The sequence below is a fragment of the Ischnura elegans genome, chromosome 6 (assembly GCF_921293095.1).
Source record: "Ischnura elegans chromosome 6, ioIscEleg1.1, whole genome shotgun sequence".
NCBI classification, from domain to species: Eukaryota; Metazoa; Arthropoda; class Insecta; order Odonata; family Coenagrionidae; genus Ischnura; species Ischnura elegans.
Window position 1 is genome coordinate 50546919 of NC_060251.1, and position 19532 is coordinate 50566450.

General features: G+C 38.3%; 1 protein-coding gene across 1 annotated transcript; it reads right to left on the reverse strand.

Annotated features, from left to right (window-relative positions):
• Nucleotides 1–45: 45 nt before the first annotated feature.
• Nucleotides 46–16173, reverse strand: LOC124160644 (bystin). Its single transcript, XM_046536559.1, has 7 exons — nt 15940–16173; nt 15654–15863; nt 15429–15576; nt 14296–14445; nt 9242–9468; nt 7340–7548; nt 46–427 (listed from the first exon to the last, which is right to left on the reverse strand). Exons 1-7 carry the CDS (start codon nt 16069–16071, stop codon nt 184–186), a joined length of 1320 nt encoding a protein of 439 aa, XP_046392515.1. The 5' UTR covers nt 16072–16173; the 3' UTR covers nt 46–183.
• Between the last annotated feature and the right edge of the window lie 3359 nt (nt 16174–19532).

Sequence of the window (19532 nt, forward strand, 5' to 3'; positions counted from 1 at the left end):
GGAATTCTCGACTTGTAGGCAATACCCAAGGAAAATTCCTTAAACTCAAGATAAAATTTTTAATATTTATTTATCGTTATTTTTTATTTCAGACAGTATTAATGCTTTATTCTGAAAAAATTAACAGTAAAGTTTTAGCTGTAATTATAAACAAACCATATTTACATTGAAAAAATATTTACATTAATCAAAGGAGGACATCTGATCATCCTGCTGATGCTCTGGTTCTGTGGTCTCTTCATCTCTACACTTGGCACTCTGAAGTTCTCGTCTAACTTCAGGAGTAATTTTTGGATGGTTTTGAGCACGTAGTAAGCCTAATAATGCTTCCTTCTGCTCTGAACTTACATCTCCTTTATAACGCTGAACAAATGTCAACAGTGCTTGATGCCACAATACAGGAAGTTCTCGGCGATCCCTCTGAAATCTATTGATACAGAAAGAACAGGTGCTCTCAGCTTATTAAAAAAATAATTTCAGATATTAATGAAAAATAAGTTTTCACACAATACATAAAGCAATAATATTGACATCTCTAAATGCAGCATAAAGCCACATTTTGCCATCATAATCACACAATTTTCCTATGATTTGAAATCAACTCACTAAGATTTTGCATAATTGGACAGTTTGAGAATGCTTACAATTAGTATTCCGATTGATTTTGTACCCTTGCTCTATAGCATGAATACACTACCTATTTCAAAACTTGGTCACTGGGAAATTATCTTTAAGGCTCTGGTGAAACCAGATGCTCTCAGTAAAAGAGCTTTTGAGTAATCCTGTTTTTTAGTATAATCACAACTTTTTGATAATGTTTTCAATTTTCTAACTGTTAAAGCCAGGTCACAGAAAATATTTGCCATAAATCATCCATATGGAGCACTTCACATGAGATTTCGGAACCTGTACATCAAAGGGTGCGACTACGTTGGTTTCCGCAGTGTCGAGGTTCCAAAATCTCCATTCTTTCGGTGCTACCGCATCGGTTGTTTGTTGATGACAACAATTTCACTGGCACTGCTGCCAGTGTCTTCAGGTCAAAGATGCCAGTCGACGATTTTTGTCCTCCTTATACACGGGTCCCACCAGTTGTGGCTGCTGCTCTCTCAGTTGTGGCCACAACTGGTGGGACTGAGCCCGTATATAAGGAGGACAAAAATCTTGGACCGGCATCTTCGACCTGAAGATGCTGGCAGTAGTGCCAGCAAAACTGTTGTCATCAACAAACAACTGATGCGGTAGCACCAAAAGAATGGAGATTTTGGAACATCAAAGGGTGTGTTTGCCAAAAATAATTAGCGAGGACCTAGTTGAAATTAGTGTGGGGTTTGGTTCTTTTTCCAGTCTGCCAGCGCCTAACCATCGCAACGTTCGGAACTACGTGAACTATTGTCAGGACATGAATTCACACGGCTAGTTCGGCCGACTATTGTTAGGATGATCGCTCGGACAATCGTAATGTGAACGAGGCATAAACGAAAGACAGCGAAATTTTAGTTAACAGGAAAATTAGCATTAAACTTTGGATCACGCAGTATTGTATTCAATTTCTTTCATGTGCTTTGCAACCATGTTATGTTATTTCCAACCTTGAATTTATTGGAATTTATATTCTTGAGCACATTAATTTATTAAAGAAACATTACAATAACTATCTTTCAGCTACATATACTAGTCTCTTTCTTTTCTAGGTTCCCTCTGTTTGTAGAGTCTCTTAGTAATGTACATAACTACGAAATCAGTGTCGCAGCACCATCTCTAGCTCAAACTATAAACTTGGGATTTCAACTTGATTTTAACATTATAGCTTCAAAAAAAAAAACATAATAGGATGAAAAATAACGTTGATATATTATGGACTTGAGAAATACACCCATGCCTCACTTAGCGCAAGTGATGCGTTCTTGAGGTCTTTGCACCACACCAATTTGCGTTATATTAGAGCATTTTAACATTGGGAAGATAAGGATGTGTTCCTGGTAGCATATGTGTTGGGTATCAAATTTCCTATAAACCATATATATACCTCTTAATAGCCTTAGAAAACCTTATTTATACCAGCGTTTATAGTTTAAAATATCTTTAAAGATAGTAGGCACGCATTCAAAGACTTTCATTCACGTTAGAAAAAAAATTTGTACGTGCTTTCGAAATTCCCTCCAGTCATGTGGGTGGGCTAATATCTGCTATCTCAGAGGTTTGCAATGCATTGCCTGCAGTTGACTATTTTTCAAACCAGTCTAAAAACACCCAGGCCCTTTTTCCGCTCATCCAAATGACAGGCAAATGGCTACTTTGAGTACCATTTCATCGCTCGCGAAGTTTATGAATGATAAATCATTTTAATTTGAAGTTCTCCAAGGCATTAGCAGCTACGTGAAACAGTCTTTAATGCCTTGAAACCTGACCCAGGTTTTCCTTCCCTGAAAATGAATGAACGAGATTGTATTCTTTTCCAAAACAATATGTATCGTCTCGTCAACACTAAAAAGTAGTTGAGGGGGAAAGGAGCCACTTTCAATCACAGCTTGGAGTTCATCAGAAAATGTTGTGGTGACTGCCCAATCAGCATTTGTATATTCACCAGATATCGCCGCACTGAAAATACCTGCTTGCCGTTTAAAATTCTGGAACCAACCGGAGCTTTCACTAGCTTGTGTCAGAGCGATTACCAACCTTGTCTCTTTGTACCGATTCACAATGAAATTCCCGTATGTGTTGACTGCTTGGTTGAAGTTGTGCGGCTGTAGTTACTGACGTTTTAACTTCGTCTTTATTCAGAATAAGACATCATGAGTTTGAACATATAAACGCGCAATATCACTTTGACGCTCTCCATTTTCAAAACTATGGACCACTTTCAATTTCTCTTCTAGGTTTATGCTATTTCTTGATAACTCCTTGATTTTTTTACCCACATTCCTATTTTATGCCATTGTTCTCTTGATTTTTACTCCATATGGCTCTATCGAGACAACCTTCCACTGCTGAGCAACTGCTGCACCGTATTCCTAAGATGCAGAGGGCCTACGACTGCTGGGAGGGAATTGTCCCACCAAAAGAGCCATTGTCCCACTGTGTTTAAGACTCTCTTGCAGACCCTTTTACGTGATGATGCTATTCATACGCAACTCGGCCAACGCTCCATTTCTCCCCCATGAATACCATTGACCTTGAAGGCTTTAGCCTGGACCCTCTACACGGAAGTCAATTTGCTCAATAATCTATGACGGCAAAAATTACATCTCAAACCGTATTGCTTTAAAAAAAAAACTCATTTCCACTAGCTCCATGCTTAATTAATGATCTAAATTAACTAATGTCATTCTGTTAAGGAGACGAGATAAATTACTTTGGTAGGCCAGCTATCTGGACCGCATGACTAGCAATGCTTTAGGTCATTGTGCAGCAATGGATTTCGATCAATATATAAACAAATAAGAAGATTTGAGGCAAGCAATACATTAATATGCGTAAAATGATAGCCATTTCTTGTGCACTTAGTACAAGTTCACGTTTTATAATGAGAGCATTAACCCTTAGGTGCAGGCTAAGCGGGGATTTTGCCGCATTTTTCAAAAATTCGAAAATGCGTGTTTACTGTGCATGGATCACTTGTGGCACACTTAGGTATTCTATTTCTGTACTTTTCCCTCTACCAATAATATATGTTTCCGTCAATGTGATGACCAACTATTGCTTTAGAATCTTTCAAAGTGAGAACGACGACAACTTCGTGTGATTTGCCGCTAGATGGCGTTCACACGATACTAAGGAACTACTGATAATCTGTCGTTACCGTGGAAACTTGGAAGCATAATCCTTTTTGCAATACTATGTTAATATGTTGTCTCGTATTTATTATATGTTTTTAAGCATTTGCACTATCAAATATTACTATTATTATTTGTATAATTTATCTCAACCTCAAACCACATGTCGTAATTTAAAAATTTCGTCTTCATACTGAAATATGCATTACAATTATGTAAAAATGCATTACTTACACTTCACTAGTGACCAAAAAATAAGTTATTCACGTTTATTATAATGTATTATGCATTGGAGTTTGAAGGCCAAGAGTCGGCACTTGTTGTATCTACCTGCGGGAAAAGAACATAATGCTGCAAAGGCATTATATCAAGATTCAGGAATCGTAACCTCCTTATGGACGTACATTTTAATATGATTTTATCGAATTGTGAAGTAAATGAGCCGGTGATGACTAATGTACAGTATATGATATTCCAAGGTCACCCTGATGAGTTCTAACGGGTGCTTCAAAAGCTTGATAATGAAGATGGGAGGGAAGGGCAGGTCAAGCACGATATGGAGAATATTTTTTTGATTTCTCACATGAAAGTGAAGGGGAGGAAGAATATTTTAGAAGACGTATTACATTCTAGCGATAGTTAGCAGTCTTATGATAATAATATTGTTAGCCACCCACATAATTTCAACGTTTATCTAGTTCAACGGAAATGGTTAAATGTTTTGGCTGAACTCTTAGATACAATTTGATAACACCAAAACAAAAGCTAAAGACATTGTTCCTGTTTCACCAGGGCCAACATCATTTCCTAAGAATGCCTCAACCGAACACGAATTGTTGCCAAAAACAATTTCAATGAACGAGATTGAAAAAAGTGTCGAGAATAGCAAATTGTATATTGAAGGAAAACTGGTATCTCATGTGCACTCGAGAATCAGAGATTGTATCACTACTTCCAGTGTAGAAATAATATCTTTATTTGGAATTAAATACACTCTCTCTGTAAATAAAAGTTGCAAGACAAATGCCAGAGAAAAACAGATGGAACAGGATCTGATGATTTTCAGAACAGCGTTCGGGATAGCAACGGGAATTCATGAATTCCAATGGGAAAATAACAGCATAGCATTACCATTCAAGTCTTGATTTAGCCATTTATTTGCTAGAAAATGGTCTAACTTTATTAGGTACCGTGAAAAAATCCTTAAACCCACAGAGAGTTTCTACCCTGCAAAATTCGATAGGCTGCAACTTGATTTCTTGGTTTCCAGGATACCTGCACTCTTGTTTCGTTCTGCACTAAACGAAACAAATGTGAAATTCTTTTGAAGTGCTTTCTACGTTGCACAGCAAAGAGGACATCCAAACGAACTGCAAAACCTGAAATGATCCTGAACTACAACTCAACCAAGGGAGGTGTCGATTCTGTGGACCAAGTGTGTGTAAATTACTCCCCTTCAAGACAAACACGAAGGTGGCCTCTATCACAATTTCTCCAATTTTTTATATGGCTACTCTTAGCGACCACGTGATTTTTGTAGCTAAGAATTTTGAAAAAATCCATCGAAGACCAAGAATGGAGTTCATGGAAGCTCTCGTGTTTAGCCTAGCAGATGAACATTTCAAGTCCAGGGTGAAAAAAGGTAATCTTCCAGCAGACACATAGGTTTTTCTAGCAACGAGACTTGGGAAAATTCCTGAATTATCTGCTTCTGCATATGAACCTCAATGTAGGGCGCGTCATTTTTTTACACATGAAAAACGTAAAAATTATAAGACGGTAAATATACAAATGTTTTCTCCTTACATGCAATAATCATTCCACCTGCATCTAAAAATGTCACGAATGTCATTTCAGAGGCAGTGATGCCCAATAAGGATGAATAATTGAAAAATTAATTTTGCTTGTATAGTTTGTTATATTTAAAATTTTATTGAATGCATTAACGATTTGGCATATCCATTTCCTTTTTTGTGTGTGTTTTTTTGACTTTATAGTGCCTAGATTGTCGTCTGCAATTCCTTCAGAAAAATTAGTCGAAGTATTTATCAAGAAATTTGCATATAATTATGTGATATTTTTGTTTATAAATGAATGGGAAAAATATTTTAAGTGCTTTTATTTCTTAGAAGTTACCCAAATACGTTCAACACCCTCAAATTTGAATGTATACTTGGGAAAATCAAAAATGTAAAAGTGCGGCAAAAAAGCCGCAAGCGTGCACTGGCGCTATACTTGCAGGCGCGTGCACCTAAGGGTTAAAGTTATTTGATTAGGCAACACTGCGTGGCAATGTTTCCCCAAAGAAACAAATTTGCGCAATATCGAAATTGCACTAAGCGAGGCATGGGTGTAAACTCCAAAAATGAATTCAAAGCAGCTAATACACAGATCAATTCTATTTCAATAATCTATGCACAGCAGTTTGCAGTGAGTTTTTCAGAAGAGTGATGAAGTAAGCTCTTATACGAAGCAGGATATTATGAAATTTTTGATAATACGAAGTGAGATTGTGGTCCTGGTAAAAAGCCTATGGTAAATACAAGGTGCTATCTGATTATACAAAGTTTCGATAATATGAAATGTTTTGAAATTACAAACATTGGGCTCAGTCCCCAGGAGCAAATGGCATTTGTTCAAACGAACTACGGCAAAAAATTTGTCATTAAAACCAGTAATTCTGGCAAAGCAGCAAAATAATCAGTGCTTCTGACAGTGGTGCATCAAAGTGTGAAATCTTAAATAAAAGTGCAACATTAGAGGGAAAGAGTTCGCCAAAAAACTCAAGGCAGGAATCGAGGAGAAGTAGGAGTTCAGTAAAAATATGTGGCTGACACAATTTCTCTATTTGAGTGCATACTAGTAAACATTGCGTCGACAACACTTCATAGTTTACCATGCAAGGAAGGTTGTGCGAGGAATTTCTTATACTCCTACTTCTATATTTTTTATCTATATTTGTTAAACTCTCTACATAATTGAATCATACCAAGAAAATGCTACTAGTCCATAAAATGTCTCAAATTTCAACTTTCTTGCCGGTAAATAAGAGATTCTCTTTACACCACTTTCCAAATCAACAGTTGGAAATACGAGGAAGGAAGAGCATTAAGTGAGTCAATGATAGAGAAAATATTTTTCACTTCGGAGGAGGGAAAGGTCAGGGAAAATACTGCAGTTGTTAAGGACTAGGTGGGGAGATGTAGCAAGGATATCACAGATGAAACATTGGGCTCTATTTACCACCAATTTATTTTGCAGGCTTCTCGTAATGAAGAGGTACTTCCAACTCTAACCACGAACTTTCTTGTAGCCTTCCTACCCGTTCCCCCATTCCGAGAGATCTTTCTTTCTAAAACCTTTGTTTACTCTCTCCTACAGCCTTTTGCTGATCTTCCTGACACCCAACTTATGCATTCCAAACCCCCCTCCACTAGCATTTCTCCCCTTCCCTAGAATTTCCCAGTGATGACCTTGACCTACTAGATAATTTTATGACATTTATGCACACGTTCACCCCACCTGGAAACTATACATATATAATGGTTAATTCAGAAACTTACCTCAGAAAATGAAAAACTACTGCATCAACAACTCGATATGGAAGCGCATACTTTTTGTCAAAGAATATCCTCAGGAAAATTGAATTAGCTCCATTATAATCCATTTCTGCAATCTTAAGGATAGCTGCTGACGAGTGCAGCATTGGGATGGAATTTCGTGCAATCACGGCGCCTACGATGATGGCTTCCCTTAATGTACAGTTCCCACTCTGGTTGGAGATAAAAATATCCAAATTATTTACATTATGTCATATATATTTACATAAGTCACATATTTACAAATGTAAATAAGAACTGTAGTCAGTTTAGAGGATCATAAAATTAAAGAATTACTTAAAAAGCTGATAGGGATATGCCCCCAAATCCCAATGTCTATTTAGTGAAGAAGAAAGAATGCCTTAAGGCCGTTTTACACGGTACATGGAATTGCGCTATCTGACGTACGTGCGAAGGCGCAATCAAAATTGCGTCGTGTAAAGCGGTGAATTGCTAGAACACATGCGAGAATGCGAGGACGCAAGACGGCAAAATAGCCCATGTTCTAATTTCGTTCATGCATTCGCGCAATTCCACGCCATTTTAGAAATCAATGCAGCTCTAACCTGCGCAATTCCGTGTACCGTGTAAAACGGCCGTTAAAGGGACAATCATTTCCTAAGTGAAAATATAAAAATGTCAATAAATAAATATTAAAATGAGCAAACCATCAGATAATTACTATCTCGACAAACTAATGGTAATGTAACTTAGAGGAGTCCTACTTATTGCAATAAGACTAAATGTCGAAATTACATAATAATTACTACAACACACTCCCGATTATCCGGGGTAATGATGGGGAGAGATGGCACGAATAATCAGAAAACACGGATAACACTAAATTTCACTAAAATGTCTAGTAATGTTCATTATTTACGTAAAACAAACAATGTGTTATTATTTATGCACTTATTATGTTATTTTATAGTGCTTCCCAGACTCATGGAGAGCTTTTTTAGTGATGATGACAAGGTTTTACTCGTATTATTATGGCTCCATGTAAAAACTGATTACAAAAACCACGCAACCGCATCTGTGTGACCAAGGATACAGAAAAGTGGTTTACATGAATGCTTCAAAACCACTGTAAGATGTCCAAAAAAAACTTTAAGGCACCACGCCACATTGTCGCGTCTTGCACAAGTTGCCCGGGTTGCAACTGCTGCAGGACGAGTAGCCGTGATCATGGAGCGCGATCGTGCACTGCGAAGCTTGGGAAACATTGAATGCAGTTATTGTACGATCGCTTCCGTTTTACGATGGGGATTCTAATGGAAATATAAGCCCGGTGTATCCTAGCATTCAAATGCAGTAATTCTGGTGATTTTGCGTCAGATTTATTTATCTATAAAGATCGTGGAAAAAATTGAGTGAGAGTGAAAATCATGCACGGATAATCTGCAACACGGATATACTGCAGCCGGATAATCGGGACTCTGCTGTATACCATATGGTCTGGAAGGAGCTCTCGCGTCATCAAACACAGAACAGGAAAGTCCGAAGTATCTAGTATTATAGAATATCTTCAGAATAAATAGTCACACAGGCTAACTCTCAGAGACAGCTTTGTCCCGTATTTGGGAGAACTCATCAGCTCAAGCCCAGAGACATTCTGGACAGTATATTTACATATATATGAGAAGCTGTGTGATGATTAGTTCCCACCCTTGTTTCCAACTGGTTCTCAACACTCGGTACAAAGGAGAGAATAAATTTTTGTGTACTCATAATTGGGCAGATAGGGTGGGTCATTGCATTTAAAATGAAGGACTGATTTTTAAATTTTTCTATACTAAGAGGAACAGACTTTAAAGCTGGTGCACTAATGCTTACACAGCACTAAGAAGTTGAAGGCACACTTACCTCACACAAAGGTAAAAGAAATCCTTTCATAAAGGCTCCTGGCTTGTACAAGGCCTTTCGCATAGCTTGAAATAAATGAAAGTTCACTTTCTTGAACTCTGCTATGTCATCTCGAATTCGAGGTAAAAGTACAAGGTTATAAAAACGTTGAGCCATTTTCTCCTTTAAATTTGAGGCAAAGATTCGAGTTGCCATGTACATGGCAGCAGCACTCCATGAAGTAGGATCTGTAAAGTAAACCACGTAAGAAGAATTATTAGAGGAAAATCAATGTGGCATCTAATAAATCTAAATCATGAGTTCTAACAGAAGATATTTTCAGGGGCAAATATAAAGGAGGCCCGACCCCTCCCCCCCACACCGAAACGGAGAAAATTTATTAATATGAATAAATACAAGAATAATACATGTGAGAAAATAGAGATACAAAGTTAAAACATTTTAAAAACATTAGTATTTTAAGAATGAACCAACAAATTATTTATTTTTCTTTACTTTCTGAATTTAGCTACCAAAAACTAATGTACAGTGGAACCTCGTTAAAGCGGGTACAGGCTATAGCGACACCCCCGCTATTACGAGAGATAGCCGATGCACCGTCAATTGACCCTACAATAGGCGTGTTAAAAAATTCGTTTTTACGAGACCCTTTCGGTGTTGGCTCTCGCCATAGCGAGGCTTTCACCGCCGGAAGACTTTCATCAAGACTCCTTAACCTCTGTAATTGCTAGCGATCTGTTAGAAATGAAGTTAATGGAGTGCTCAGTCTCAAATTTATGTGGTAAACTGTCGTTCGATAAATATAATGATTGACGAAACAATGCTTTGCATGATTTTTATTCAGTGCGGCGCTTATAAATTGTTTGAATAGTTAGTCGTTATTTGAGTAAGGAAATTTAGTGATGCAAAAAAACATCGCCTTTCGTCTGGATTTATGCTTACGTTTATCGGATAGATGTTCATCTGTCGCCGCACCACTCCTGTTCCTGCATATCTGTTCGCAACAGGTATATTGGCTATTATTTGCTCCACCTCCGGTAAAGCGACAATTCGCTATAGCGAGTGTTTATTAGTGCACCGTGGGGTGTCGTTATATCGAGGTTGCACTGTATAACATTTTTTGTGATTACTAATGACTCGTTATTGTTATCTGTCCCCCCAAAATTATAAATATACTTGACACTGCATTTTTTGCATCAGCACACTGGTTTCAAGCCCAATGCCTTACATTGGTAAAAAATTCAAATTCTATATTTGAAGTGAAAGTTATTCTATCACAGTTTAAGCAGGAACACATAATTTAACCACTTAACATGAATTTCACTACGTTAAGCATACATGGGTAGAATTAATATTATTGAATATACATATCACTTTAATCATAAAATAAGAACCATTCTCATAGTCAAAGTTGTTGGCTAAACATACACACAAAAGCAAATGCGTTTGATAAAGTGTAACATGTGGCTGGTACCTGAAGTGCAAACCACAATCAACCATTAATTCTACCAGAATAGCCAAACCATGCGCTGAATCAACATTTTGAATAACCTGAACCATAACATACATATTCACTGGCAAGATTTCCTGTTATCAGAGAGAAAAAGTATGAAAATTACTGCTATTCCTAACTAGTTACTTCAGTGCGAAAAATCCACAAAGAAAAAAATCATTCGCCTTGACCGGGATTCAAACCCAGATCCCTCGATTCCCAGTCCGAATTTCATCCAATTCTGGAATTTTCGTCTGAAGTTCCGATTCCGAGCTTGAATCCCGGTCAAGGCGAATGATTTTTTCTCTGTGGATTTTTCGCACAATTTGTGCATTGCGGGTGGCTCCCATAAAAGTTTTCGCCGTGGCTGATCCCAGTATACTTAAATTAGTTACTTCAGACCAATAATAACTTCTCTCTGCATTAATACAGTAGTCTCTCCTTAATACGAACAACGTTAATACGAAGTTCTCGTTATTACGAAGCGAATCGTTGGTCCTGACGAAAAGGCATATGCTAGCTATAGTAAAAGAAACATTATTGCGAAATTTTCGTTTTTACGAAATTACGAACTTCAGTCCCGGTGGCTATAAAATAAACCTTATTACGAAGTTCCCCGTGTAAGCAACGGCATTTAGGTGCATATTCACTACGCTGAGTTATAATAATTGCGCCGCGTTTAAGTTCTTCTCGTGAACCGCGCCCAAGAGCGTCAATTATGGCTCTTTCTTCAGTGTACACACAACATCATGTAATAAGTTTCATTCCTGTGGAGCCATGGTGACTCACTTGTAACCGCTCGTAAATTGGACGTACAGTAAGTCCTCTTCCCACGCGCATTCGATTTACGAATTTTCAGAGATACGAGCATTCAAATTTCGAATTTGGCGCCTTTCAATTTGGCCGATGCTTCGCGGTTTGGCTTGGCGTAGAGGAACTGTCACTTTGGGCACAATCTGAACAAAGTATCATTGAATCCGGTGTGAATTTAGGAACTGTTCAGCGTTTCGCCTGTTCATCCTTACCGCGAGTAGTGATTTTTTCGGTTCCGGCTGCGTCGCACGCCCAGCTAGATCAGTTCGTAATATCGTGAGCTAGAGCACGATTGTGATTCAGTGTTGCATTTTGTAGGATGACCGTATTTCTCATGATGCAATTTCATACAGTCCGGCCGGCGACAGTTGCCCGATGACGGCACGATAGGAGAGGCGGATAACCCTACGCCAGCACGGTTTACAGTCAATCGCTGTCCAACAAAGCCCTCGCCTTGTCTCTCAACGTTGTCAACTGCATAAGGTGCACCGAAATATGGCTGATCATCAAAAAAATCCTTTCTTCGAATCGCCAAAACTAGTGATTCTTCGTCTGGGTCCATCACGCGGCGTCCCTTCCGCATCCTTTCTTCGTGTAACCCTTTGTAGGCGTTTCCCCTTCTTAGCTGGCAACCCTGTCCCTACCCCGACCTAGACCATTCTGTGTGTCATCGGACAACCCTCAGCGGCCGTGCTGTAGGTTTATCAACTTAGGAACAAGGTCTTGGAACGCAACCAGTGCGTATATCGCACTTACTGTATTCGGGAAGATATCAACCCTCGATTGCGTCGTGCCGCATTCTTCTGCTGAGAAACTGGAATGAATTTTCCTGTTTAAACAAATTCCCGCGTAATTTAATCGTGTTTATAAAATACGGTTTTTTTCGATGATTCCTAAAAGAAACGTTGATACGAACTTCGTTATTACGAACCTCCGGTTTTTCGGTCCCGCGAACTCCGTAATAACAAGGGTCTACTGTATAACCTTTACCAGTAGGTATGCTTTCTTTCCAGGTTTGTGAGGAGAATCCAGAACCCAAGAGATGGCTTTGATACCTGGGGAGACTTTGACTGCAATTTATTATGCAGTTCTGAATGAACAAAATTTTACAATGACAAATGCTACAAAATTTATACCAATTTGGAACCAAAGTCACATCACTTCCAGGCACATACTATCACACTGGTGAATGGTTACGATCCCATGATACCTGGCAGGGTAGCATCCCATTACCCATCACAGAAATAGGGTAGTTTCCTTCATCAAAGAAAACGAAATGCATTGATTGCTGTTCGTTACCCACCATTAGTGTATTCATAATATACAAATTATTTGGTTTTAGAAATCCCAGTTTAGACAAATGGCAACGGTCAATATTAACCTCATTTGAAAAAGGCCAGATTGGCGCCCATGCGATTCCACTCCACGTGACGTCACAGGGACCTAGTTTCTATACCAGTAGATAGGAGTTTTACATCGTCTGAGATGACCAATGCATGCATGAGGCACAGAGCTCAGGGAAACATCTCTTAATATTCACACATTAAAATTACCTATGCTCGGAAAGTTTCCTTCGTTTGATAGGGGAATGATAACCCTTATTTAAGCCAAGCACTACCTGCTAGCAGGATACTCAGCTACCTGCTAGCAGCCTGCATCATATCAGCGCTCAAGCCTCGCCCCAAGGTCACCTCACACGCCGGCAGCTGGAACCAGAAATACGTCACACGGACTTTTCCCATCATTCCTTCTTAGCCGCCGATTGTCGCGTTTTCGTGCGATTGAAATTTTTCACTTTTCGTTTAATAGATATCGTCATTTGAAAATCTCCAAGCGTGAAATGCGCACCCCAGGAGTAATAATCTTTCGATTTAGGCAATAAAAAAATAATAGGAAACCACCCTATTGCTATGCTAATTGCCTAGCTTAAGGTAAATTTTACAAGGATTACTTCTTTTCAATACCATTAAGATATTTGAAAAAATATATGTTTAGCCAAATAGGTTACTCATTGTTATGTTGATTACAATATAAACAAGTAATGCAGGTAGCCTAGTAGTGTCCCTGAGTGAACACAAGATGGAAGAGAGATTTAAATGTCAAGTCTCATGGGAGCCATTAAAAAACAATAGGACCTGCAAAAGACCAATTGCTAGACTGATACATAGATTGACCTGGCACTGCGGCTCAAAATCAGTCTGGATTCCAGAGAAGCAGAACTTCTAAACATGGAAGTACAATGACAACAGGATGAAGTCATGGAATCATTGCACTGCCAGAGTAAAACCAATATAAGAGCAGTAAGTATCATTTGAAATATATCAACAGAAAAATACCAGACTGCCTACCCTCATTCCATATGCAGTCATCATAACTGATGTAGTGTTTCATAGACATTATGTTATACTCCTACAATAAAGTAAACTGTCTAAAAAAAACTGACAACTTCCCAAGGACAACATACAATGATACAATAAGAATAGACCTACAGTTCATTTTAAAATAACACAAAATATAAAGGGTGTCAGAGAAAATATTAATGTTGGGAATCAGAAGATTCTCAAAGAATCTGTCAAACATGCCCTCCTGAAATTTTTCTACATCAATCAAGTCTACAAAAATCCCTGTACTCTCAAGTGCGATAAAAATTAATGGAAGTTTCACATGCTGCTTGACAAATAGATACGAACTTAGAATACAACACAAATATGATACCTCACACACAAAATTGAAAGTTACTCTTCCTTACTTGTTATGTAAAGAATCTGCTCCCAATTCCTAAGCCGTGGTATGATCTTAAATGCTTTGGGCAATTTGCCAGTTCTGTATTTTGACAAAACTTCACCAACACCTTCATACATTTCTTTCACACGGGGGTCAATATCTTCCAGCTGCAAATCTGAGAAAAGAAATTCATGTTTAAAGTGTATAGGAAGGAACATATGGTAGCAGACAAATTAATCTAATAAAAAGATGTGCTTATTATTTATAAAAGATATGCTTATTATAATTGACTCAGATGAATGCAAACACTTTCTCGCATTAAATAATACAAAGGAAACTTTCAGGCAAACACTAATACTTCCGCAAATACGTAATAGCCCTATCAATATAGCAAAATAAACAACTGGAACCAAGACCTATCATTGCCAAATACCCTCAGGCCAAATCCAATGAAACAATAAGTTATGATCTGGTCAGAGTGAGTCTGGCAGTATGTATGGCATAAAAATGTGTTATTTACGGCGGCAAGTTCAATCCATTGGAGGAGACAACATCAATATTTTTTTCCTTTGTGTGTCGTTCCATTAGTAGCAATACAATGTCAATGCAATGCAAAAATGTCGACAAGGAAGTATGTACATGAATAATTGAGTACCAACAACCTAAGAGATTAAATAGAAAAATGAGCAAATTAGAGGTTTGTAACAGATCGTGGTCGTACTTGTGCATGTCTGCCCTTATTATGACGAGCTAAGCAATACAAAGAGCACTAAATGAAGCAAGGGGTAGTCCGGAGAACCAACCATGAGTGTGGCAAAATATTTCATTCTTACCATTAAAACAGGTGACAACATGTGAGAAAAAAATTGATTTAAGGCAACCTAAGCCCAAAAGAACTCTCTTTGCCTCTGAAGAAAAGTAAATAGGAAATAGTTAATTAATAAATTACTTGACAGTTTGATATCATAACATACTTCACAAACCTACTTATCTGAGTTCCCAAGCACAAAAGAACCAAAAAAAAGTATCATGGATACAAGACGCCTTAGTCTGAATATATATGAGAGAGAAAACATGGGAATCCAAATAATAATTTAAAATTGTTCCTAAAACGAAAGACAAACACGAAAAACAGCAAAAAATAAAACAAATACTTACTTCCAGCATCTGAGAGTTGCGTAGCCAACTCAGTCTGCTTTTCCGTTATTTTCTCTGCAATAATATCAGCAAGGGTTCTCCTGGCCTCCGGATTTTTGCTCATAAACCGCTCAATGGCCCTCTCATCTTCGGGATTGATCTGTGCCAACTACCAGAACACACACAAATTAGCGTATGCATTCATCCAAGTACAGCAGGAGGTACATAAAAACAAGGTATTCTCACCGAGCTTTCATATTCGTTTCCTCTAAGGTCACCATCCTCATCATCTTCTTCATCATCGTCATCATCATCAGATTCTACGTTATTACGACCAAGGTTTGAAGACGGCTTTGCGAAGGTTGAGGCACTGCTTATTCCTATGTTCTCCTCCAACTCGAGCTGCTGCTGCCGGGCTTGTTGCAATATTTTTTTGGATAATTGAGGATCAACAAACTGAAGGGTAAGATAGAAAAATGTTGAAATACCTACTAACCTACAGAATAAAGCGCATTGACTATCGTTAACTCACACTATCTTCGTCGTCTTGCCGCAATCTTGTCTTTACACGCCCCGACGGCTTTGCAAATTTATCATCCTCAAGCTGGATGTCTAAAGGAACTTTGGACTTGGTGAACTTCTTATGCTTTTTCGCTTTACCCATTTCGATAAAGTTGCAAATTTTACTTCATGTACGCCAGTCCCACGTGTTTGTTTACCTGCTGAAGTTGCGCCCCATCGCTTTCATGCCTTTCAACATAGCAATTTTCAATGATATTCTTCCACAAATTTTATCAAAAAATAGTTCAGTTTCTCAGAAATTAGATTTAAAACAAAGCATTAAAATATCCTGTTAATTAAACTTATGTTACAACTTTATTTGGGACAACTACCCATGAATAAAAAATTAAAAATTTATTTACGGTTGGTAATGGCCAAGAAAATCATTCCTAGCATCTTACCACCATCGTCCAATCAAATGCCATCATTTTCTTCTTTCTAGTTAACGGCGCGAAAAGTGATCGTTGGTCGAGGGGAAGTGGGCATCTACGAAAATATACAGCATAAAATTTAATATCAAGCCTTCGGTATTCTATCCTAATACAGAGGTATCAGTAGTCAGTATCTACTTCTGATCGATTTCACATAATTTTAATTCCTAAGTATTATAATTACATTATTTTATAGCTGACTGAGATTTTTAGCCATTTTAGTAATTTTACCTTCTGAGCTACCTAATTTTCTCTATTTGGCTCCGTTGAGGAAGAAATAATTTTTTCAATTCAAGAATTCAATCGAAACTACATCCATACAGGGTGTTTCAGGAGGAATCTGGAATACTTGAGACAATGTTTGGCATTTTTTATCCGTGAACATGGGGTAGCAAGTCCGTAGTTGGGCGTACCCAGCGCAGGGGGCAGCTGCCCCCCCCCCCCCCAGTAGCAAAAATCGCAAATGTCGTTAAGGAAAATAAATTTTTTTCAGGCTAATAGATTTAAAAACTAATAAAGAGCTCTAACAGTATCCTTAAAATGTTGATTTCATTCAACTTTTCCATGCTTACAACTTGAGCAACCATGGCTTGCCCTAGGTTTGATCCTGGGTACGCCTTTATGAGTCCGTAGTTACTGAGGTATAGCAACGCAAGCATTTTTTGGATGCACTTTGCAAATACCATGAAAATGTTGTGTCATAATTGTCCGGCCTTTTTGACATTTTATTCAAAACATTCATACTTACCTTGTGTTTATAGGGACATTAAATAGTAAAGGTTGAATGAAAATGTACGGTTATAACTGCCTGAAACAATCTTTGAGCTTAATTTAAGAGAGCTTTGAGCAAGTATCAACCATATGGTTGGTACTTACCGCAACCCCCGCCCTAGATCCGCCTATATAGGCGGATATAGGGCAGGGGACACGGGCCCCCGCTTCAGACTTTTAAAAAATATGCAAGATTTTTAATATGGTCCCGGTATCATTGCGTTCCTTTTGTATTACGGGGTATCCTTGTGCCCCCCCAGAGAGAAATCCCGGATCCGCCCCTGGTATCAACCATACAATTGCGCAATCTCACCCACTTTGACATTGTTTCTGACATCAACCTGCCACCACCGAGGTTTGCAGAGCATTAGCTTCTTGGGATGTATTTGTTGACTAGCAAGCTTGTTGCATTAATGTGTTTATAATGGGTTGAATTTTATGAGGAAGATTGATTGCTTTTTGGTGAAATTTCGTGAGTAAATAGGGGAATATGATAAACATGTCATAGTCCCAGGATAAAACATATGGAAAAAATGGTAATTTCTACACTTTAACATATGACTCAACTATGACCATCGACACTCAATGTCGATATATGGGGGTGGAAGTTGCACGAGAGGAGTGGGAGGGAACAGTCTGGGTGGGTGAAAAAATGAATGAAGGCTGATGACATTAAACAGACAACAAAGTAGGGTGTGGGTGAAGGTCATGGTTTTTTTGTCACTATAGGAGGCTAAGGCTGGGAGTTTAGCGTTAAGGTGAGACTGTACAGAATAAAACATCATTGCAAAGTCATCTGGGCAATTGAAAATTTCAAAATTTTCCATAAAATCTAATTTAAGCCATTACCATGTAAAACACCTTTATCAAAGATGCTAAAATGATTGCACAGGCAAAAAAATTTGCAAAACAAGATTTTCTGTCATTATGTATAAACACTCTTTTATGTTCCTTCACTCCGTATTTCAAAACTATTGTCTGGCCAACATAACAAATGCCACATTTGTCAAACTTTAATTTATTCATTCCACTTTTGTCCATCAATCATGTTTGTCCTTAGAATTAAAGAAAATATTATAAAGCGTTAAAGGGTAATGGAATGAAAATTGCAGTTATTTTTATGGTGTAATGTTTTTGTAGCTATTTTATAAGAAATATTTCTAATGAGAGGTAATTGAACCCAGCAGGTAATTTTATTTGAGACCCTGCTCAGAGATGTCAATAACTAGGTAGTTCTTTTGGAGTGATAGCAGTTAAGCATCTTCTCTAATCACTTGATGTTAATGCCATTCTTAATAGCTGTGGTTTTTGTTACTTTAAGTTATTTGTCAAAGTTATGGACTGTCATAGGATTATTCACTTAACCAGGGGCGGATCCAGTATTTCTTTCTGGGGGGGGGGGAGCCTTCATTCATTTTTTCACCCAAACTATTCCCTCCCACTCCTCTCGTGCCACTTCCACCCCCATATGTCGACATTGAGTGTCGATGGTCGTAGTTGAGTCATATGTTAAAGTGTAGAAATTACCATTTATTCCATATGTTTTATCCTGGGACTATGACATGTTTATCATATTCCCCTATTTACTCACGAAATTTCACCAAAAAGCAATATTTTATCTTGTTATGGATGGAATTTGAAAGAGTGTTAAAATTATTTAATTGTTGTAAGGAACTCGTCCATAGACATAAAATATCATCTACATATCTAAACCAATGGACTACATTAGTCAAGAGACAGTGACAAAACCTTAATTTTCACCCTCACCCCGCTTTGTTGTCTGTTTTATGTCATTGGCCTTCATTTATTTGTTCACCCTAGCTATTCTCCCTCCCACTCCCCTCATGCCACTTCCATGTATGTATCCCTTACTCCGACCTTGGCTTAGGAATAAATTAGAGATGTGCGAATAGTATCCGCGAATACTCGAATACCTCGAATAATAGAAAGTATTCGATATTCGAGATCTCGAATAGTTATGCCAAAGGTACCGTCTCGAATACCTCGAATACTTTGAATTTCGCGTCATACACTGTCGCTCGCACGTCGTTGGTAGTTGACTCGGAAAAATGAGAACTCTAGTCTTCTAGTGCATGCAGCGCTGTTTTAGGCAAGCTGACGAAATACATCAAATTCACGGGTTCGAGCGGTGAAAAGAGTTCGACGTGGGGAACCGAAATTGATCGGATGAAAAAAATCCGAAAATCCCAGGTGTCCCCTATCAGGAGAACTTCAGTTCCGTGGGATAGCAACATTGGCGCATTTCCCACGATCCGCTATCCCCATCCATTCAGCGTTCGCCCCACCCCCTCAGACGATTTCCTCTTCCCCGAAAACAAAAAAAAGGTCCCGGCTCGTGCAG

Coding starts and splice junctions, on each gene's coding strand:
- LOC124160644 (XM_046536559.1), bottom strand. CDS start 16,071: ATGGGTAAAGCGAAAAAGCATAAGAAGTTCACCAAGTCCAAAGTTCCT. Junction 15,864..15,939: donor GGCAAGACGACGAAGATAGT/GTGAGTTAACGA, acceptor CTTACCCTTCAG/TTTGTTGATCCTCAATTATC. Junction 15,577..15,653: donor GAAACGAATATGAAAGCTCG/GTGAGAATACCT, acceptor GTGTTCTGGTAG/TTGGCACAGATCAATCCCGA.